At 38.6% G+C, this 24258-nt stretch overlaps 1 protein-coding gene across 1 annotated transcript in view; it reads left to right on the top strand.

The window, feature by feature from the left end:
• The window catches only part of ATP9B (ATPase phospholipid transporting 9B (putative)), a 269119-nt gene that overhangs the window by 48051 nt on the left and 196810 nt on the right, over positions 1-24258 (top strand). The window contains exons 5-6 of the mRNA XM_025365036.1: positions 2766-2874; positions 20302-20360. Of these exons, the coding sequence (XP_025220821.1) occupies positions 2766-2874; positions 20302-20360 (168 nt within the window). The remainder of the gene's footprint in view (positions 1-2765; positions 2875-20301; positions 20361-24258) is intronic.

Consider the following 24258-nt stretch of genomic DNA (forward strand, 5'->3'; position numbering starts at 1 on the left):
ACAGAATCCTAGCTGGCTTTTTTTTTATTTAAAAAAATTTTTTTTGGAGAAATTGGCAGATTGAGCCTAAAATCCATATGAAAATACAAGGGACTCAGAGTAGTTAATACATCATAGAAAACAATAGATCAAAGTTGGAGGACTCACACTTTCCCATTCCCAAACTTACTACAAACTGCGTGATCAAGACAGTATGGTACTGACATAAAGATAGGTGCATAGATCAATGTAATTGAGAATCCAGAAATCAACCTTGACATTTATGACACATTGATTTTCAACTAGGGCACCAAAATAGTAACTCTTATAATTCAACAATTAAACCTAGGAAAGAAGTAGGTAAAGGGTCTGAATAGACATTTACTCAAAGAAGATATACAAATGTCCAATAAGCATGTGAAAAGTTGTTCAACATCATTAGTCAGTAGAGGAATGCCAGTTAAAACCAGAGATACTACTTCACACCTAGTAGGATAGCTACAATACAAAGGGCAGACAGTAACAAGTGTTGGTGAAGATGTGGAGACATTGGTACCCTCATTAGTTGCTGGCAGGAATGTAAAGTGGTGGAGCCACTTTGAGGAACAGTTTGGCAGTTCCTCAAAATACTACGCGCAGAATTACCATGTTGTCACCCAGAATAGGAAAACCCATAGAGACAGAAAGGAGTTGAGTCATTGCCAGGGCCTAGGAGTGGGAGGGAGTGGGAGGTGACTTCCAATGGGTATGGTGCTTCTTTTTGGGGTGATGGAAATCTTCTAAAATTAGATGATAGTGATGGTTGTACAACTCTGTGAAGGTACTAAAAAACGAATTGTATACTTTTATAGTGTTAATTTTATGGCATGTGAATTATATGTCAATAAAACTATTATCTAAAAAAAGAATACAGTGTGTGCTAAAGGACCTAAGTGAGGTCTTACTCTGCTCATCAGCCGTTGTCTTCAGTGGAGACCAGGGCAAATACATGGCACATGCCGTGCCATGCCTGCCTTTTTTGCAAGTGGGGCACATCACAATTTGTTCATGGCTGCTTTTTCCTTGAGTCCAAGAGTGGCTTCAGGATACTTCTCAAAACAATGCTTCCAATAACCCCTGGGAATACACTGGCAAAGATCAGAAAGACATCATGGTGTTTCAGGAGACTACTCATAGTTCCCTAGTGTTGAAGGATACGGCAGTATTGAGTGGGGGACAAGGCTAGAGATCTGTCTATTCGTACGGTTGGGGACTTGGGGAGAGCACTGTATTTCAGTGGGATAGCTGGGGAGAGCCTGGGTTTGGCTGGGGTGCCACACAGAATGCAGTCAGGCTGGAGAGAGGTGTAGAAGGAAGCACAGTTAGCAGTTGGAGGAAGGAGCCATAGTATTGCTTATGGACGATGGCAGTGGGATGGGTAGAGAATTGGGCCGTCAGTGGACTGAGGCCAGCTTTGGGGTGACTGGATAAAGAGGAGTGCATGGCACCAGGAGAATGTGCTGTCCAGGAAACCAAGGGATGGGGAATTAGAAAGAGGGCCTGGTGAACGATTGTAATGCACAGAGGAATGGGAAGTTTCTTGAGATGGCCCACCTTACTTGAGAGTAGTTTTAGTCAAGTGGTGGTGGAAGGAAATTGTGGCAAGTGGAGAAGTAAACTGGATGTGAAAAGGTTTCCGATGGTGCAGAGTGCAGACTAAGGGCTCGATGTGCTCAGGGAGAGATGGTTGTAGGGCCAAGGGAGGCTCATGATTAGGGGGAGAGCACACAGTGTGGCTGAAGAGAGATGGCAGAGGGGCTGAAAAGGAGTGAGAGACACAGGCTGTCAGGTTGATTTTGAATGGGAAAGAGACTGGAAGAATCCATGTTTAAGTCATGACTGTTGAAGGGGTTTTCAAATAGGACACATGAGAAAAATACCATTTCAGTAAATATAAGAAACATTCTCCAGCAGCACACTTAATTTGGCCTATTGGTTATACAGAAAACAAAAAACTGAAATAAAATAGATTATTTTGCTTTCAGTGGACATACATCCAGTGTTCTGTTATTTACCGTTTTGACTGAAGCAAGGTCATCATTAATAATAGAGATTGACTTGAAGAATATTTCTGTAACATGTCAGAAAATATATATGCAGCCTTTAAAAATGATGGGCATTAGCTTTATATTAGTCGTATAATGGGCTTCACAATAAATTATGAGGATATAAAATTTTTTTTCTAGATAGCATCATATTAGTAATAGTCAGATTTTTGCTTAAAAGTGAGATGAAAGCACTATAATTGTTCATTCTACTGGAGTTATATAATAATGCACTATGTAAGAAAATTGATGTGTGATTATCTATCTGGGAATTGTTTTGTGTTCCTAAATACTTTTATTCTGTAAGAAAAATTTAAGTACAGAAATTAAGTATAAGATTTTTATGTCAGTGATTGTAAATTTTGTATTTGAATGCCCAAGTATTCTAAATGTAATTTGTGGGTTTATCGAAGATTGTTAATTTCTTTTTCTTTGGGTTACTAGGTATTTTCTGACATTTAGCTTGAAGTATATATTAGGAGGTGAATTAAAAATTTTGGGAGTATACTAAGAGTTGTAAACCTTTTCTAGTGAATCCTTTTGTAATATTTCATTGTTACTTTTTGACGTTTTTGGTTTTCATTTATTTTATGTTTTAGAGAGTAATATAAATGGAAGGAAAAAAGTTAAACCAAGTAACAAATAATTTTCTCTTTTTTGTTAAAGTTCAGTTTTCTAAAAATACCTTCTTTTATTTTATAGGGATTTGTCTTGGCTGTGACTATGACACGGGAAGCAATCGATGAATTTCGGCGTTTTCAGCGTGACAAGGAGGTGAATTCACAGCTATATAGCAAGCTTACAGTAAGAGGTCGGCAAGATGCTTTAATCCTGCTTAGCGTTTGCTTACTGTAATTATCATTTTAGAGTTAACATAACAAATGTATGAAAACATTTTAATTCTATTACTGGAAATAGTATTATGTGATTGTGTATGATATCTAATTAATTTCCTTATAATGTATAGTGCATGCAATTTTAGGGTAGACTTTTGTTCATTCTCTAGATGTTTGGATGTATGTCGTGCACACATATATACAAACACACACACAACCACACAGGCATGTACATATATTATTAATAATCATATAATGTGCCCTATTGGTATATACATATTTTCTGAGAGGCATAATGTCACTTTATCTAAAATCTATCTTGGTATTATATTTTAAACACACTCATAAAGGTCAAACGTCTATACCATGGCATTAACCTATTCTTAAGTACAGAGGCCTTTGAACAACAGAAATAAATATCGTGATCCGAGATGGTAACTGATGCATGCACGTTTCTCCTTAACCTTCATTCAGGGCCGTAACTCTTGCTTCACTTACATCTTTCAAGCGCTTGTTTATGATTTTTCAGTCCATAGTAGTAAAAGAAGCAATGTATTAAGAAGAGAGGGAGGAAGATGATTACAGGTAGGCATGAGACAGTAAAAAAGTGACTGAAAACCTTGGGAATAAGGGAGATGCTCAAAAACTGAATGGGTATTCATAATAACCCCAAAGTCTGTTTAAAAAGTTTACAGTGGATTTTTATCTTCTGTATGTAAGAGGACATTTACAATGAATTATTTAACTTGAGATAGTACCTTCAAAAATGACTTACTTTTAACACCTTATTGGGCTGTATTTCACGTAACATAAAATTTATCCATGTAAAGTATACAATTCAGTGTTTTTTTGTATATTCATGAAGTTGTGCAACCATCACCATCACCGTCATTTAAGTTTAGCACACTTTTGACATTCTCAGAAGGAGCCCTGAATACATTAGAAGGCAGTAGTCATTCTCTGTTTCCCTCACCACCCTACCCCAGCTCCAGGCAGCCACTGTTCTCCTTTTTTGTCTCTGTGGTTTTGCCCACTCTGCACATTTCATATCAATGGAATTATGCAACATGTGGTCCTTTGTCACCAACTACTTTCACTGGGCATGTTTTCAGGGTTCATCTGGTAGTAACTTTCATCAGTACTTTATTTCCTTTTGCTGCTCAGTAATATTCCAATGTATGATAGAGCACGTTTTGTGTATCCATTCATTAGTGGATAGACATTTGGGGTTGTTTCCACTTTGTGACTGTTGTGAATAATGCAGCTATGGACATTTGTGTACAAGCTTTTGTGTGAAAATTGTTTTCATTTATTTTGGATATATACCTAGGAGTGAAATTGCTGGATTATTTGGTCACTCTATGGTTAGCGTTTTAAAGAATTGTCAACCTGCTTTCCTAATTGGCCACACCATTTTACATCCCTACCAGCAATGGATGAGGGTTCCAGTTTTCCCACATCCTCACCTGTACATTACTCTCTGCCTATTTTATTGTAGCCACTGCTTTTTGATTAGAGTGGGTGTGAAGTAGTATCTCGTCGTGGTTTGGGTTTGTATTTTCCTAATGATTAATGATGTTGAGCATCTTTGCATTTGCTTATTAGCTGATTAGCTGTTTGTATATCTTTTCTGGGTAAATAACTGCTCAGATCCTTTGCCGAGTTTGTTTTTGTTTTTTTTTTTTTCTTTTTTTGAGACGGAGTCTTGCTCTGTCGCCCAGGCTGGAGGGCAGTGGCACGATCTCCGTTCGCTGCGGCCTCCGCCTCCCAGGTTCAAGCAATCCTCCTGCCTCAGCCTCCCGAGTAACTGGGTTTACAGGTGCCTGCCACTGCGCCTGGCTGACATTTTGTATTTTTAGTAGATACGGGTTTCACTATGTTGGCCAGACTGGTCTTGAACTCCTGACCTCGTGATCCACCCGCCTCGGGCTGGGATTACAGGTGTGAGCCACGCCCATCCCTTTTGCCAACTTTTTAACTGGGTTGTTTAATTCATTTTGTGTATGGGGTAAGGTGTGGGTCCATATTCTTTTGTATGAATATCAGGTTGTCCTAGTATGATCTGTTGGAAACAATGTTTTTTCTCCATGGAGTTGAAAAATTATTAAAACTCTTTGATGCTTGAATGGTGGCATGGTGGAGGAAGGATGAAGAAGGTAGGCCTTAGTATTGGAGGAAAAAATCCCCAAATGGCCTGGTAAATTATGTATAACTTTGCATTGTCTTTGTAAGAATATAATATAGATCTATCTTATTTTTAAAATTGTTGTAACGGAGGGGCTAGGCAGAGGTGTTTTTCTGGTGTATTAATTGTATCATTCAGAAATAACTAGAGTGGTGATGGCAGTGAAATGGCAGAGTTGGCGGCTCCATATGTCTGCCCTTCCACAGAAACATTGAAAATCAGGCAGAAACTGTTAGAACTAACTACTTCAGAGCTCTAGAAAAGTCAAAGGTTTACAGCACCCAGGAAATTGCTGCTTCCAGAAAAAGTCAACCTAGAAACAGTTGGAAAGATTTTCCCCCACAATTGCCTTGATCTCAACACCTTCTCCCAATCCTGTAACAGGGCACTAGTCTTGAAGATGATGGCCCATGTTCGCCATTTGCAGCTTATTCCAAAAGAATTGTTTCTGCGTCTAACCAGTTGGGGGACTGCTTGGAGGGTTGACGCTAGGTGCTTGTCTTTTTTCACCTAACTTGAACTCAGGACAGAAAAGCAGAAATGTAGCGGGATTTCTCAAACATATGCAAGGCTAATGAACAGCCTGTAGTAGCCTAGGGCAAAAGATGACAGTCAAGCCAGACAGTAGAGTGTCAAGTGCCAGGCAGAAGAAGCTGGGGAGGGAGTCTCTTTGGGAAATTTGAGCATTCAGAAATTCCTCTGTGCTGCTGGGAAGTTTGGAAGTGACGTGCAAGCCGAGAACTGGAGGCACGCTCAGATCTAAAGTCTTTCCCTCTGGCTGGTTTCTAGGCTCAGTGCAAGTAGGAGGGGAAGGATGCAGCAGAGTTGTTAATGGCCTGGCTAAATCCTGCGTGAGGCTGCAGCACAGAGCCAGGCTGCAAAGCCCGGGACAGGTTTTGTTTGGGTTTGTTTCCTCCTCCCCTGCCCCTCCTTTTTCTCTCTTCATATTGAAGGGAATCTTTGTCAGAACACTGTCTGAATATAAGAATGGAAGAGAGACTTTAGAGACCATCCATGATAAAGAATACACACTTTACAAAAATAGTGTAGAAAAATCAGTAGACGAACACAGCTACAGCATGTAACAGTAAAATCAACCAAGAAGAGGGAGAAATAGCTAATTTCAAGAATTACCCGGTTATAATATATGTCCAGTTTTCTTTTTTTTTTCTTTTTTTAGACAGAGTCTTGCTCTGTCGCCCAGGCTGGAGTGCAATGGTGCGATCTCAGCTCAGTGCAATCTCCGCCCCCCGGCTTCAAGTGATTCTCCTGCCTCAGCCTCCCGAGTAGCTGGAATTACAGGCATGTGCCACGATGCCTGGCTATTTTTTGTATTTTGTAGAGATGGGGTTTCACCATGTTGGCCAGGCTGGTCTCGAACTCCTGACCTCAGGTGATCCACTTGCCTTGGCCTCCCAAAGTGCTGTGATTATAGGTGTGAGCCACTGTGCCCGATGTGTGTCCAGTTTTCTACAAAAAACATTACAAAGTATGCAACAAAACAAAGTGTGGCCCACTCCCAGAAGAAGGTAATAGTAGCTGCCCCTGAGGAAAGCCAGACATCAGACTTAGGAGACAAAAAGTTTAAATCAGCTGACTTAAGTGTGCCAAGGTGCTCAAGGAAATCATGGGGATATTGCTTAAAAGATATCAGGAGAATGATGTAAGAACAAGTAGAGGATTATCTAAAGGAAGCAAACAAATTCTGGCACTGACAAGTATAGTAGGTGAAAAGAAACACTAGAGGGTTTCAGTAGCGGAATTGAGCACACCAGAGAATCAGTGAACTTAAGCCTAGGTCAATTGTACTTACCCAGTTTGAGGAGCAGAAAGAATGGAAAAAAAAAAAAAAAAGAGCAGCTCTTAAGAGACCTATGGGACAGCATCAAGCATACCAAATACACATGATGGAGATGCAAGAAGGCGAGGAGAAAGAGGACAGAGAAAATATATGAAGGGATAATGGCCAAAAACTTTCTAAATTTGATAAAAGACATTAATCTGTACATTGAGGAAGTGCAGCAAAGCCCATGAAGGGTAACAGGAGAAAAATCCATAATGAGATACGTAACCAAGCAGCTGACACCCACAGACTAAGAGGACACCCTGAAAGCAGAGAGAGAGAGAAGTAACTGGTCACACACAAGGGACCCTCAGTAGGATTTATCAGAAGCCATGGGGGTCTGAAGGCATTGGGGTGACATTTTAAAAATGGTGAGAGAGGAGCAAAAAAAACCTGTCAACTAAGAATTCTGTATCTGGTAAAACTGTCATTCAGAAATGAAGAAGTTTTCTGGGCCTGGTGGCTCCTGCCTGTAATCTCAGCACTTTGGGAGGCCGAGGCAGGTGGATCACCTGAGTTCGAGACCAGCCTGGCCAATGTGGTGAAACTCTGTCTGTACTAAAAATACAAAAATTAGCTGGGCATGGTGGTATGCACCTGTAATCCCAGTTAGTCAGGAGGCTGAGGCAGGAGAATCGCTTGAACCTGGGAGGCAGAGGTTGCAATGAGCTGAGATCATGCCACTGCACTCTAGCCTGGGTGAAAGAGCAAGACTCCGTCTCAAAAAAAAAGCCAAAAAGAAGTTGTTAAGACATTCACAGATAAACAAAAGCTAATACGCTTTCGTGCATCTAAGGGCATTATCAAAAATGTAAAAAGAAAGAATGAGAGAAAATTGTATATCTGATAAGGATCCAGTATCCAGGATACATGAAGAACTCTTACAATTTCAACATCAGAAAGATAATCCAATTAGAAAATAGACAAACGACCTGAACAGACAGTTCTCCGAAGAAGATATACAGATGGCCAACATGCATGTGAAATGATAAGTCGGTCAACAGCCTTAGACCATAGGGAAGTACAAATCTGTATGAGGCATCACCATACACCACTGGGTTGGCTATAATTTTGAAAATATAGAATATCGCGTGCGAGAGAGGATCTGGAGAAATTGGAATGTTTGCATATTGCTTGTGGGAACAAAGTGGTTCAGCAGCTGTGGAAAACACACTTTGTTTCTCAAATGGTTAAAAAGAATTTAAAGTAGGGACCCAGTGTTTATTTAGTGTTTATTCACTATTCACAATAACCAAAACGTGATAATAGCCTGGATGTTCACTAAAAGATGAGCGGATAAACGAATGGATAGCAAATTGAGAAATCATGAAGGGTTGCTACATGCTACAACCTGGATGAACCTCAAAAACATTATGCTATGTGGAAGAAGCCAGATGCAAAAGGTCCCGTACTGTGTGACTTCATCTATATGAAATATCCACAATTGGTAAATTAGTAGAGATAGACTGCAGATTGGAGGTGGCCATGGACGAGCGGAAGAAGGGAGTACGAAGCATCTGCCTAATGGGCATTGGGTTTCGTGTTTTGGTGATGGAAATGTTTTGGGACTTGATAGAGTTGGTCGCACAACATCGTGAATACAGTCAATGCCACTGAATGATGCACTGTAAAACGGCTTTTTATGTTATGTTAGTTTCACCCCAAAATGGCATAAAATGTTCAAGAAGACATTCTGCTGTTACGTCTTTCGTACGTCTGTGATACTTGAACTTCAAGTACTTTAAAAATAATTTTCAGTATGTTTATTTCAAATGTACATGAAAATTTACCATTTGAAAAAGCCATCATTGCTGGTCATCTAAGAAGTGGAAGTTTCACATGTCAATAATAATAATGACAGCTGCTTTTTGACTTCCTTGTGTGTGTCAGATAACATTTAGAGTCCTAGTTCTCATATCCAGCATCGTCCAAAGGGGAGTTGATGTGCTTTCCAAGTTCTAGATGAGAAACCTGCGGTTTGTGAACTGTTTGCCCTGAGTCACACCTAGATCATCTGACTCCAATCCAGTGTTCTTTCAGCTGTGGCACACTGCTTCATGACTGGTGGTTCTGATACAGATGTTTGATGAGTAAAACCGGTAGTGTTAAAAAATGCATCAGTTTAGGCTTATTATTGAGCACAGTTTAGAATTTATTTTTTCGTTAAGAATGTTTGCTGTTTACCTCCTCCTCAGTTTCCAGTATTTCAGTTACCTCTTTGAATGGCATTGATGGCAGCCTCCTTGTGTGCCTTTCTGTGGTTTGCTGAACCATATTTACAGCATTTGGAGTGTGTTATTTTGGAGTTCTCAAGCATACACTTATAGAAGTAAACTGGAGGAATGTTCTCTGTTACTTTTTTCTTTTGAAAAGGAAAGCCACTTATAAGTTGCTTTGTTTGGAAACAGAAAATATTTTAACCAATATATTATCACAGTCACACTAGAATTATTTTGAGTTATCTTGTGTTTTATTTTCTGATACTTTTTTGGGTGTAGGAATTTTCTATGTATGTTGCTGTTACTTTACTTTCTTCTTGTTTATGGCTGCTTGTTTTTGTTTTGTTTTGTTTTGTTTTTAGTAGAGACAGGGTTTCACCATGTTGGCCAGGTTGGTCTCAAACTCCTGGCCTCAAGTAATCCACCCTCCTCAGCCTCTCAGAGTGCTGGGATTACAGGTGTGAGCCACTATGCCTGGCCTTTCTTGAAGTATACTTAAATCATTTTTGTTTCCGTGGTCTAACATCTGAGCAGCGTTTGAAAAGAATCCATCCCAGTATTTCATTTAGGAACATTCGGTATACATCATGGTATTAGATTGGTGCAAAAATAGTTGCACCAAGTAATTTTGTCATTGGAAGTAATAGCAAGAACTGCAATGACTTTTGCACCAACCTGTATGTCTGCTATGTAATGATATTTCACGAGCACTTTCCATTTATTATCTCATATTTTTAGTTCTCTGTGGCTGGACCAAGGTAGATATACTCAGACATGGCCATATAGACTCAGGAGTGGTTATAAACACACACACACAAACACTCACACACACTCAAGTGGGTAGATATACTCAGGCATGGCCACGTAGACTGAGGAGTGGTTGTAAACATACATATACACACACTCAAGTAGATATATAAACTCATTACCACTGTTTTTTCTCAGGTCACCCTTAGAGGGTCTGCATGAATTCATTTCTTAATGATATGTCGACTACAAGTCTTTCCATCCTTCCTTTTCACTTGATATGTGTGTGCCACCTCCAGGTCTAACCAGTGCTTCTAACCAGGGAGATACTTCTTAGTCACTAAAGCCGACTGAGGTCTGCCCCCCACGCAGCCCTTGAACAGTCCTTAGCTGGGCCTGGCTGATGGGACTTGACTGGCGGGCCTATAGCTCCTGGCCTGGCTCCAGCTCTGGCTCCAGCTGTCTCTTCTACCTGAAGTGGAAAATGGACTCCTCACTGTTGATACTGTTCCATCTTTCCTTGGCAGTAGCCCTTTCTTTTCAAAGTAAAAAGTATTTTCAAAAAGTGAATCTGATGCCATTTTATGGCTTAGAACCCTTGAGTCTCATGTGACTCTCCAACTCCCTGTGGCCTGGCCCTGGCTGCCTGCTCCAGCTTCTTCTGTGATTTCTGAAGTGTGGTTGCACTGGTTTTTCCTTTAGTTCCTTGAATAGGCCTCTCCTTCTCCCTCTTAGAGACTGGCGTTCAAAGTAATAGCCACTCTGTCTAGGGGTTCTTGTTCTGTCCTGTACTGTTTGGCCACTTCCTACTCAAAACTTCAGGTTTTATTAAAAGATTATCTTAGAGAGGTCTGCCTCGATTTCTTCAAATGTTACCCCCACCCCAACCCACACATACATCCCATGGCGCCTGTACCTCCCTGTGGGAAGTGGCATTACTCTGAAGACTACTTCAATTCCTGGACTCTCAGTTTCATGAGCATGGGGTTCTGGTTTCCCCCAGAGTAAGTAGAGTCATTGGCACGTGGTGAGCACTCAGTAAACGGAGGGAGTCAAGAAGAAAGTTCCAGATCCAGATGAAAGTGCTGAGTCCGGTCTAAGGCCAGGGGGCTGCCCTGTGAGGTGGCACCAGTTTGCGTTTCCGTTGTGCCCATAAATGTCCTTCCGACACCCTTGCCCACTCACTCCAGTTAAAAAAAAGTCACTGTTCATTTGTGATCTTTTATAAATTACTTATTTAATACCTTTTGTTTCTGTTTTTACCTTATTAGAAAAAATTTCATTGTTCATTTGTGATCTTTTATAAATTACTTAATACCTTTTGTTTCTATTTTTACCTTATTACAATTTTTCTACTAAAAGGAATTTGCCTTTGTCACATGTAGCAAATATTTTTACCTTGACTTATTTTTTAAAAATCATTTTTCTTGGATGTAATATATAATTTTTATATAATTTAAATCTCCTGATCTTTTGTGATTTTTACTTTAATCTTAGAAAGTCTATTCGTTCCCAATATAAGTGAGCATTGTGTTTTCATAAAGTGTTTCTGGATTTTCATTTTTTGTAGTTAAGTTTTACTGCATTCATAATTTTACACTTAAGATGTATACTATGTGGAGAAGGGACCTTTCTTTTCTTTTTTTTCCCCACAAATGCTCAGCAGTTGTTTCGAAACCATGTTTAAAGTTAGCAGAGTTCTTCCCCAAACCTTTGAGACTTAACCAGGTTTCTTGTCCAAGGACTCAGAATATGAGCTGCCTCCCCTGAACCTGTGCCTCTCTGCCTGAGCACAGTGTGGGCCTTGTGTGCACCAGGACTGATCTCAAGATGAATTTTATGTTTTATGTTAGTTAACACGAAAAGCCCCAGACTCCAAGTCATCCTTCAGATTCTCCATTTTAATCACCATGGGATAGTGTGTATCTTTATTCTTACCCTTGGTCTTTTTTCACTGGGTTTCCAGAATTCACGTTCTTTTTTTCCTTCATAACCTGAAGCTTTTGTATCTATGGATTCCTCTCTGAAGGTACCTTCCTGCTCTCAGACTGTGGCTCTATTCTGAGGGCCCACGTCCTAAACAGACCCTTTGGTGGCCCTAGTTTTGGCTCCTGTAGCCTTAGTGCCACTCCACCTGCAGTTAGGCCGCTCTCTCTAGCTCATTCTCTTTCGTGCCTGGACTCCAGTTAATTTTCAACCTCCAGTTTATTGACTTTGCATCCTTTCTACCGTTCCTAGCCCCTTCAATCTTCTATTTGAAGAAGTCCAGTTGGTCAATTTTATTTATGATTGTGCTTTTGTTTTTCTAAGAACTCTTTACCTAACCCATGTTTACAAATGTTTCCGCTGTTGCTCCTGTTTTCTTCTAGAAGTTTTTTAGTTTTAGGAATTATACTTACGAATATCCATTTTGAGTCTATTTTTGTCTACTGTGCAGAATATAGGTGGTTTTTTTTTGCATGTGGACGTTCAGTTGTTGTCAGTAGTTTTTTGAAAAAGTGATCCTTTTTCTACTGCATTGCCTTTGAACTCTTCATGTGAGTTTATCTCTGGACTCTCTTTCTGCTCCACTGATCTGTTTGTCTGTCTGTAAACATCATGCTCTTTTGGTTACTGTTGCTTTATCATAATTTTTGAAATCAAGCCCTCAACCTTTGTTCTTCATTTTTGGAGTTGTTTTTGTTAGTTGTAGGCCTATGACTTATAATCGGCTTGCCAATTTCTACAAAAAAGCCCTCTCCAGTTTTGAATGGGATTTCTTTGGATCTGTAAATCCATTTGGCAGAGAACTGACATTTAAATAATATTTAATCTTTTGACCCATGTGTGAAATGCATCTTTCCTTTTAAAATTTTTTTCTCAGCAGTGTTTTGTTGTTTTTTGGGGGTTAGTTGTCTTTTATCTCTGCTTTGAAGATTTTGTTAATAGTTTTGAGTGATTTGTTTATGATGTGCCTACGTGTAATTTTCTTTATGTTTTTATGCTTGGGATTCATTTAACTTTTTGAATCTGTGGGATGTAAGCTTCATTAAATATGGAAAGTGTTTAGCCTTTATTTCTTCAAATATTTTTTTCTTCACTCTCCAGTGTCAAGGTTTCCAGTTATACCTGTGTTAGACTGTTCGAGGTAGTGACACTCATTGATGTTTTTAAATTTTTCTTTTAAATTCTTTTTTCTGTTTTATTTTGCACAGTTCTATTGCTGTTATTCAGATTCACTATTCTTTCCTTCCAGAATGTCTGTTCTATTGTGTGTTAGTCTGTTCTCATGCTGCTAATAAAGACATACCCAAGACCAAGTAATTTATAAGGAAAGAGGTTTAATTGACTCACAGCTCAGCATGGCTGGGGGAGGCCTCAGGAAACTTAGAACCATAGAGGAAGGAGAAGCAAACACGTCCTTCTTCACATGGTGGCAGCAAGGAGAAGTGCCGTGTGCAAAGAGGGGAAAACCACTTACAAAACCATCAGAACACACTCACTATCATGAGAACAGCATGAGGGGAACCGCCCCATGATTCATTTACCGCCCCCCGGCTCCCTCTGACAACTACAATTCAAGATGAGAGTTGGGTGGAGACACAGCCAAACCATATCATACTGTTAATTTCATTTGTTGTGTTTTTTTATCTCAAGCGTTGTTGTTTTTGTGTCTGGAAGTTTGATTTGGGTCTTTTTTGTGTCTTTCATGTCTCTTAACTTTCTGATCATTGGAATACAGTTTTCATAGCTGTTTTCATGTCTGTGTCTGCTAATTTTAACATTTGTGTCGGTTGTGGGTCAGTTTTGATTGAATGGTTTTTCTCCTCCTGTGGGTCATCTCTTCTTGCTTCTTTGCATGCCTATTAATTTTTTATTGGATGTCAGACATTGTGAATTTTACCTTTTTGGGTGGTGGATATCTTTATATTCCTGCACATACTGTTGAGTATTGTTGTGGGATGCTGTTCAGCTACTTGGATAGGCCTTGCTTTGTTACATCATTGGACAGATCTGGGGCATGCTCCATGGGGTTAGTTATTCCCCAGCGTAAGGCCAGACGTGGTCTGTGAGTCATGGGCTTCTCCAGTCTGGCTGGAAGGGCACTTTGTGAACATGGGCATTCTCTGTTCCTTTTGGATATCCCCCTGTCACTGCCTTCCTTTCCGGACACTCACTTTTTCTCAGCATCCAGGCATGTTCTCTTTCAGGAGCTCTGCTCTGGCCCTTCCTTCAGCCTGCATGCTCTGTCTTAGACACCTGTTCGTGGCCTCCCCACTGTTTCCTGACTCCTGGCTCCAGTGCCTCCTTTCCTAGGAGTCCTCTCCTAACCCTGCCACAGTCACAAATGCCCACCTTTGCCCTCCGCCAGCATCCTGTGCTGTGTGCTCTGCCCTCATCTTACCATAGCACCTGCTACATTTCAGCATGCCATACACCCTTTAAACGTGTGCCGTTGTCACTAGTGTAGTACAGGCGCCTGCAGTAGGAACTGGAATGTAGTAGGTGTTGAGGAAATGGGTTAAGTACTGTCTTCAGAGTTTATGGGGGTTTCCTGTACTTCTTTCTTGAAGTATGTTCTTAGTGCTTTAATACATTTTAGGATTTCATCCATTTGAATTTGCTTTTGTGGAGTTTTTTACAGCCTAGAGTAGTAATGCCATCTACATCATAAGATAAATTGTAACTTTTTGTTAAACTAGAATTTTTACCAGTATTTACTTTTATTAGGTAAGAAATTTTAGAATTAGCTAGAAGATAACAGTAATTTTGTTCAACTCAGTTTCATGGAATTATTATTGGGAACATTTATATGAAATATGTGGATGTTGTGGCCTGCAAAGAAACTAATACACTCAAGTGACACAGTTTTACATGAGCAGGCTCAGGCCTGGACCTCAGTGTTTTTGACTTACATTTCAGATCACCTTTGCAAGCGGAATGGAGAGGAATCCTAGTTTGTTCACTCAGCCACTTCATCACAAAATGTTTGTTGTGTACCTGCTTAGGGTTTTGGCACATCCCGTTTACTTACTTAAACAATATGCCTCAAACTCTATGGAGACACGTGGATGTGAGTAATTTGGCAATGAGACTACCTGCTGTTGCAGTTGAAGGTCTTAGAGATCTAAGTTTTGTTTACTTTGATCAGCTTATTTATTTAGTTTAAATGTGAGGTGGTAAACTATCATCTCAACTAAATTTGTTTATAGAAAAAAGTAAGTTATACTATATTTCACTTTAATGGATGGATATTAAGATTTAATTATTAATTACTAGAAGTATTAGAACCTTCTGTTCATTATTGTTGTTCTTGCATTAAAAAAAAAATCAGTATTGCCTGGGTGTGGTGGCTCATGCCCATATTCATAGCTCTTTGGAAGGCTGATGTGGGTGGATTGCTTGAGCTCAGAAGTTTGAGACCAGTCTGAGAACATGGTGAAATCTCATCTCTACAAAAAATACAAAAATTAGCCGAGTGTGGTGGTGCGTACCTGTAGTCCCATCTGCTCCAGAGGCTGAGGTGGGAAGATCACCTGAGCCAGGGAGGTTGAGGCTGCAGCAAGCCGTGACTGTGCCACTACAAACTGGGTGACAGAAAATAGTAAAAAAAAAGTTACTTATCTACCAATCTTATACCTTGTGTGTGTTTGTTTGAATATAAATACATTTTTATCCTTAGTTGCTAGTATTTGTGTTTAGTAGGTCTTACTTTGCTTTGTGCTTTAATCCATTATGACATGGACTCATTTTAACTACTTAGGACTAGAATGGTTGTAAATTCCTTTGATTTTAAAGTGGGTTAATCTTTTTATAGTAAATCCACAAACCAGTAATGTGGTCATTTATTATCATTATCAATCTGTTCTGTACATAATCATGTGTGCTAGGCTTTGACACAGCTGCAGTGTGTTGGATGGTTTACAGCAGCGTCACTGCAAACACGTGACTCCCTCCTCGTGCTGTGGTGGCATGTCGGCTACTACATCACTGGGACAGTAAGAATTTTTCAGCTCCATTATCATCTTATTTTCCCCACAGTGGCTCTATTTTATTTTGTTTTTATTTTTATTTTTTAAATTTTTGTGAGTACATAGTAGGTATATATATTTGTGGGTTACATGAGATATTTTGATGCAGGCATTCAATGGGGAATAATCAATAATCACATCAGGGTAAATGGGGTATCCATCCCCTCAAGCATGTATCCTTTGTGTTACAAACAATCTATTTACACTCTTTCAGTTATTTTAAAATGTGCAAGTATTTTTGACTGTAGTCACCTTGTTGCTCTAGCAAATACTGTCTTACTCATTCTTTCTATTTTTCGGTACCTATTAACCACCCCTGCTTCCCTCAATAGCTCCCACTAACCTTCCCTGCCTATGGTAATCTCTGTCTCCATGAGTTTAATTTAATATGGATAAATTTTGGATATGCATTTGGAAAGAAGAAACTACATGTCGTAAAAGTATATTTCAGTTACACTTTAAACCTATCATAGGATCTGAAATTTAGTGGTTATTCAGATACTTAAATATTGATAGCATTTAAAGCACATTATTTACAGGTGTATATAAAGTATTACTGGTGTTTATGTGGGTTATTAAAAGCTTCACAGAGGTTAGATTTGCTGTGTAATTAATTCTGGGAAGGGAGGGATTTTAATCCAAGGGAGCAAGTGCTGGGAGCTTCTGCGAGTCAATAGAGGGCACCTTACAGTGGAGGGACGAGATTCCCGGTGAGGTACAGCAGGGGTCAACAGAGATGGAGGAGCCAGTTGGTAAAGCCTGGCAGTTAACTTAGGGTCTGTTTTGAGGAACTTACAGTTTTTGATACAAATATGATTATCTTCTAAATAATTATCATAGAATGGAATTTTTTTGGGGGATAAACACAGTCCTTAGTTTTTTTAACTCATTCATTTGGAATTAGGGAAATTATGATGTTATATTTTCTTTACACAGGCAGAAATTAATGACTGGTAGTGGGGTTGGTGGGCAGGTTATATGTTTAAGAAGCATTGGCTTAAGAATAGGTAGTTATGGTTGGGCGTGGTGGCTTACACCTGTAATCGCAGGACTTTGGGAGGCCAAGGCGGGTGGATCACCTGAGGTTAGGAGTTCAAGACAAGCCTGGCCAACATAGCGAAACCCTGTCTCTACTGAAAATGCAAAACGAAATTAGCCAACCGTAGTGGGGGGCGCTTGTAATCCCAGCTACTCGGGAGACTGAGGCAGGAGAATCACCTAAACCCAGGAGGCGCAGGTTGCAGTGAGCCGAAATTGCGCCACTGCACTCCAACCTGGGCAACAAGAGTGAAACTCCGCCTCAAACAGCAACCAAAAAAAAAAAAAAAGAATATGTAGTTATTTGATATACATTTGCATCTTTCTCAGAGGAGCCTATAGAACTTGTTCATGGGAGCAAGTGAGATGAATGCTTTTCCTCTATGAGGAAAAACCCACTTAATGCTATTATGTTTCTGAAGAATGATGGAAGGGAACATTTATCACTAGAAAGATTTACTGGAAATATTTGATTGAAATAGTTTAGAGAGCGGAAAGTACTGTTGTTACCTTACTTGGTGATACCATTTGGCTGTGTCCCCACCCAAATCTCATCTTCACTTAGAGTTCCCATAATCCCCATGTGTCATGGGAGGGACCCAGTGGGAAGTAATTGAATCATAGGGGCGGTTACCCCCATGCTGTTCTTGTGATGGTGGGTGAGTTCTCATGAGATCTGATGGTTTTATAAGGGGCTTTTCTCCCTTTGCTCGGCACTTCTCCTTGCTGTCACCATGTGAAAAAGGACGTGTTTGCTTTCCCTTCGCCATTATTGATTGTAAGTTTTCTGAGACCTCCCCAGTTATGCTGACCTGTGAGGCAATTAAACCTCTTTCCTTTATAAATTACCCAGTTTAGGGTCTGTCTTTATTAGCAGTGTGAGAACGGACTAATATACTTGGTAATAGTCACAATTAACTAGTTCATTAAAGAACAAAAAGCTGATAATACATGACTTACTGAATGTGCACTTGATAGTATATTGAATAGGTAATTTTAAGAAAAAATATCAGATTTAAATACTAGCATTTACATCGAAATATTTTTGCTGCTGTATTTAGAGCTTCCTTCTCTATCAAGTGCAGCTCTGAGATTATTAAATGTTGAGTGTCCATTTCATAAACACTTTGTGTCGTTGATTGCTCTGTAGGATTATTGAGGCCAGGTGACAGTTGTGTGTTTTGTATGTGCACAGTGACTCTTAAAATTGAGAGATTTTTTTCTGTTGTTACCAGACTCTCTCAAATATGATATTACTATATTACTAGGATCAGTTGTCAGCTCAGTTAACAAAGTGTTGGCCAGAAATCAAATACTTAATTTAAGTGTGGGTTGTTAGAATGTGGCAGCAAAGATAATTCGTGCTGGACCTTCACTGGTGGACAGGTCTGTGAAAGTGGGTCGTTTTCCTCCTGTATCTTCTCTGTCCAGTGCCCTACATGTTCTTTGGCAAAGAGGATAGCAAATCAGTTATTCAGGATGCTAGGACTTGATAACAGTGTGATCATTTGTTCAAAGTTTAGATACGTGTACTTTGAGCAGATACATAAGGCAGATGGTCATACTATTTTGTTACTGTACTCTGTTTAGCTTTCTAATACTTTGTTCATAGTGTAATATTAACATTTTGAGAACTTTTTATGCTGTATTTTATCATAAACTTTTTTCCTTAAACAGGTAATTGAAGATAATTTCCATAGAAATGAGTCATAATCACTATATGCCTGAAATTTAAGGCTCTTAAATATATTCTCTCTCTTTACCATGTTACAGAATAATAAATCTTTCAGAAATGTTAGATCTTAATTACAGTCAAAAAGGATATGTTTTATCTTCAAAATGTTTTAAAATTGTTTACTGTATTATGTGTTATGACTATAGTGTTTCTTTTTCTCTCCTTTTAAAATGTGTTGATTTCAGAGAATGTGAGAAAAATACAAGGAAAGAAGGGTGGATTGGATAGGTAGGGGAGAGTGAAATTAGATGATGAAGTCGGAGCTCTGGGTCCGTGGGGCATCTCTACTGCCAGATGCTTTGCTATGAAAAGCATAGCAGCGGGGGTGGAGGCCTGAAGCCTGAGTGACTGTGCTCACAGGAATTAAAGTGGACAGTGTTTTGTGAATCTGTTTTCTGGTTGTGTGTAGGCATACACTTAGTGGTTTTAAAGCTATGTTAAGATTTGTTTCACACATAATTCTAAAGAGCATTGCTATTTTATAATATAAATAAAAATAGCTTCAGCCCTTATTGGCTTATATAATTGAGGCATGTAGAAAAAAATACAACATAATGCATATAAAAGTTTTGATATCTCCAAAGCAGATCTTTAGGAACAGTGTGATACTACTGAAATACAGCTGCTTTAAGAGGTGTTTGGGAAATAAGATCTTTTAATAAGATCTTATTGAAGATCTTTAAATCTTTAAAGTCAGTGTAACGAGTGTGATATTAGTTTTTGATAGCTGTCAACATAAACCGAATGTAAAAGGAAGGAACATTTTCCCTTGTTAGGACAGTAATTTCAAAAATGTAAAAATTAACACACAAGGCCATTGCTAGTCTTAGGGGGAGAGTGAGATGGAGAGAGTGAGGAAGTGAGGGAAGGAGGTTGGGAGACACCCAGGGGGAGAAAGAGAGGCAGATACAGAGAGAAGGGGAGGAAGGGAGAGAATGAATTTGCCTATTTTGTTACCTAAGTATGTCTCAAATTATGTATGCAACATTCATCTACTCTACATCATATTATACATGATATTTTATAGATATTTAAGTATATAGGAAACTTTATCAATGACTATTCTACATTAGATATTTTGTACAGAATAATTTATTCACATAGATAAATCACTTTTAGTAATAAAGCTTTAGATATAACTTTTTCAGTCCTCTCCTGTGTTGGTAAAGCTATTAATAGAGGCTGATTTTATATACAATTTGCTTTATTTCTTTTTTGGTCAGTTATGTGCTAATTAATGCCATTTATGATATTAACTTAAGGATTTTTACATCTCTGTGTTAAGTTTTAATTATGCTCAAATCATTTAGTAATATTTCTGATCATTGTTGACTTGGAACTGAAACAATGACAAAACATGGTAATAGCCTTCTGAGTGTTGTCCCCTTTTAAATTACTATGAAGAAATTCTCCCTCTTTGTTTTTATTGGGAGATAAAAAGTTGTGTTTGGAAGTTTACTAAGAGAAGTTAATTATTAGTGACTGTCTGAAAGTATAAGTACAGGGAAATTTCTGAAGTATATTTTTCTGCATCTTATTTCTAAAGTAATTATTTTTTAATTGAAAGTTGAACTTGAGTGTGCTATTGTTTCCTTGAGTTGACTGTACTTCTTCTTTTTTTAAGGTAAAGTGCAAGTTAAGAGTTCAGACATACAAGTTGGAGACCTCATCATAGTGGAAAAGGTTGATGAATTTTTAATATATTTTAGACCTATATATACTGGTTATTAATGTTTAGCCTGATTGCAAGTAACTTCTGAATTTGAAAGAAATTGTTTGAGACATGTATTTTGAATCATAATATCCTTGTGTAAGATTTGTTGTATGTGAAGAAAAATCTAAATTTTTGTATATTCTGTTTTGCTAAAGTATATTTCAGTGTGTGCAAGCAGTCATATTTTTTTCTGAAATAAGATGGTTAACTGCTTAATGTTGCATTATCAAGATTATTTTATGTCGTCATAGAATTGTATTTGAACCTGTTTATAGTACTATGCTTCAGTTTTCAGAGCTTCCTCCTACAGAGATAATCATCCCTCAATATCCATGAGAGAGTAGTTCCAGGACCCTGCCAAGGATACCAGAATCCACTGATGCTCAAATTTCTTGTGTAAAATTGCATAGTCTGTGCATTAATAAATCCTCCGTATACTTTAAATCAGTGGTCCCCAACCTTTTCAGCACCAGGAGCCAGTTTTATGGAAGACAGTTTTTCCATGGACCAGGGTTCAGTGGGCTTGTTTTGGGGATGAAACTGTCCCACCTCAGATCATCAGGCGTTAGATTCTCGTAAGAAGTGTGCAGCCTAGGTCCCTTTCGTGCGCAGTTCACAGTAGGGTTCGTGCTCCCGTGAGAATCTAATGCTGCTTCTGATCTCACAGGAGGTGGAGCTCAGGAGGTAATGCTCCTTTGCCCTCCACTCCCCTCCTGCTGTGCAGTGCCATTCTTAAAAGGCCCGGGGTTAGGGACCTCTGCTTTAAATCATCTCTAGATGATTTATAGTACTTAATACGATGGAAATGCTATCTAAATAGTTATACAGTGTTTTTTTATTTTTGTTTTCTTATTTTTTATTTTTATTTTTTTCCTGAATATTTTCTCTCAATGCTTGGTTGAATCCCCATCTGTGGAACCCGTGGATACAGAGGGCCAGCTGTAGTTATATTACACATAATTATTGGATATAATTCATATGGTTAAAAAATTTAAGAGGGAAAAGTGAATAGAAGTAAAAGCATTACAAAAGAAAGTTTTGATCAATGTAGGAAGAAGCTGTAAGAAAAACATTAGGTCCGATGTGGAGATTGTCAGGGCTGCTGGTGGTGTGGAGAGTGACTGAAGGTGCAGGCTTCACGTGGGGGAGCTGGTGGTGTTGAGAGTGACTGAAGGTGCAGGCTGCATGTGGGGGGAGTGCATTCAGAGTGCTCTCATCTGCCTCGTCCCCGACCACATGAGTGCTGTGCGCAGGACATCTGTGTCTGTGTTAAGGGAGTTCATTCTCAAGTGCTCTCATCTGCCTACTTCCATGACTATGTGAGTAAAAAGAGTCCAGGTCACACACAGGAAGGGAGAAATTGGAAACCCAGGAACAAATATCAGAGGAAACCAACTGAAAATAAATAATAAAATGCAGACGTACATTCTAATGGTCTAAATACAGCAATCAAGACACAGAATAGATAAAAAACATACCAAAAACCCAAGATGCATCTCTATGTCGTTTACACAAAAGTCTCTTCAAATACGGTGACATAGATAGGATGAAAGTAAAAGGATAGAAAAATACATACAACGTAAAATTAAAAGTAGTAGGAGCTATATTAATGTCCAAGAAAATGTACTTCAGAGTGAAGAAAATTACTACATACAAAAAGAGATATTATATAACAATAATAGGATTAATCCATCAGGAAGATACAATGATCCTAAAGTGGTACTCACCAAACACCATATCCATAAAATTCGTGAATCAACAACTGTCAGAGCTGAAAAAAGTAGACAAGTCCAGTTACAAGTGGATACTTCAGCACCACCCTTCAGGCGTTGGATAGAAGTAGTGGACAGACGCTCTGCAGGGATGTGGAAGATTTGCATAGGACCAACCAGCAGGAGTTCTCTAGCATGCGTAGACCACTGTACCTGTCAGTAGGAGAGAACACATTTATTTCAAGTGTCTATAGAACATTCACCAAGATAAGACATATTCTGTACCATAAACCTCAACAAAATGAAAAGAATTGAAATCACACAGAATGTGTTCTCTCACTATAATAGAATTCTTAAAAATCAGTAACAAAGGCAACAGGAAAACTCTAAAACGTGGAAAGTAAACAGCACCCTTTGAATTAATTTATAGGATAGATAGTAAGTCTCAAGGAAACAATACATATAGCTGAATAAAAATGAAAATTCTGCATTCTGGAATAAGTGGAATGCATGTAAGGGCAGTGCTGGGATTAACTGTAGCATGAAACTCCTATGTGGAAACAAGCAGAGGTCTTGGGTCAGTAGTCTAAATCCCTACTGCAAGAAACTAGGAGAAGACAGCAAAGTTAAACCAAGGCAAGCAGAAGGAAGGCAATAATAAAGATACAAGTAGAAGTCAGTAAAATGGAAACTAGGAAGACAAGATAGAAAATCAATGAATACAAAAGCTGGTTCTTCTAAATAAGTTAATAAAATTGATAAACCTCTAGCAAGCAAGACTGATCAAAATAAAAAGAGTAATGTCACAAATCACCAGTATCAGTAATGAAATAGAGGCTTTCACTATAGATCCTGCAGCCATTAAAAAGACAGTTACAAAATACTACAAACACCTTGATGCTCATAAATAGAAGAAATGGACACATTCTTCTGAAACCATAAAGTATAAGAATTCAGTCAAAATGAAATAGACAGTATGAATAGTCCTGTAATCGCTAAAGAAGCTGAATTAGTAAGTTAAAGCTCTAGGAAGGAAATAACCTAGGTCCAGGAGAATTCCTTAAAACCATTAAAGAAGACTTAGCATCAACTTCACACAGTTGTTTTCAGAAAATAATTGAGAATGCTACACTACCCAACTCATTTTATGAGGTCAGGAATGTCTTTATCTCAACACCAGAAAAAAAACAGTACAATAAAAGAAAACTACAGCCCAGTTGATATCAGCAATATATAAAGAAGAGTAATACATCACATCCCAGTACAGGTTGTTCCAGGTATGTAAATGTGGTTCAGCATTCTAAAATCAAGCAATGTAATTTACCCTATCAACAGAATAAGGAAAAATCATGCAATCAGTTGTTGCAGGAACATCATTTGACTTAACCCAACACTCATTCATGATAAAAACTTTGAGCAGGTTGGATTAGAGGGGGATTAACCATATCTTGTTTAAAAAGAATCTACAAAAAAAACCTGTAGTCAACATCATACTTACTGGTGTAGGACTGAATGCCGCCTCTCTGAGACTGGGGACAAGACAAGGATGTTTGCCGTTACTACTCTTATTCAATGGCACTTCTAGTCTGTAAGGCAAGAAAATGAAAGAGAGATTAGACAAGAAATAAAAATGTCTCAATTTGCAGATGATATAACTATGTATACATGTACATAGATACATATACATATATGTTGAAAATCCGAACGGATCTGTAGAAAATCTGGAACTAGTGAGTTCAACACGGTGTCAGGTTATAAGATCGATGCACAAATATGAACCTCATTTTTATATAATAGCAATGAACATGTGGGCACAGAAATTTAAAATGCAGTACTCTTACAGTCATTCTATGAAGATGAAATCTATGCTGAAATTTACAATGTGTTGATAAAAGTAATTTAAGGAAACATAAGTAAATAGACCCGTCTATTTTCGATTGTAACATTCTGCATTTCAGTTTTCCCAAAATTGTTCTGTATGCTTAATACCATTCCTATAAAAATCTCAGCAGGGTTTTTTTTTTCTTCTTATTTTTAAAGACATAGATAATCTTATTCTAAAACTAATTTGGAAAGGCACAGGTTGTAGAATAGCTAAACCAACTTTGACAAGGCAAATAAAGTGGGAGGAATCATCCTTCTTGATGTTAAGGCG

Source organism: Theropithecus gelada, chromosome 18 (genome assembly GCF_003255815.1).
Source record: "Theropithecus gelada isolate Dixy chromosome 18, Tgel_1.0, whole genome shotgun sequence".
Lineage (NCBI taxonomy): Eukaryota > Metazoa > Chordata > Mammalia > Primates > Cercopithecidae > Theropithecus > Theropithecus gelada.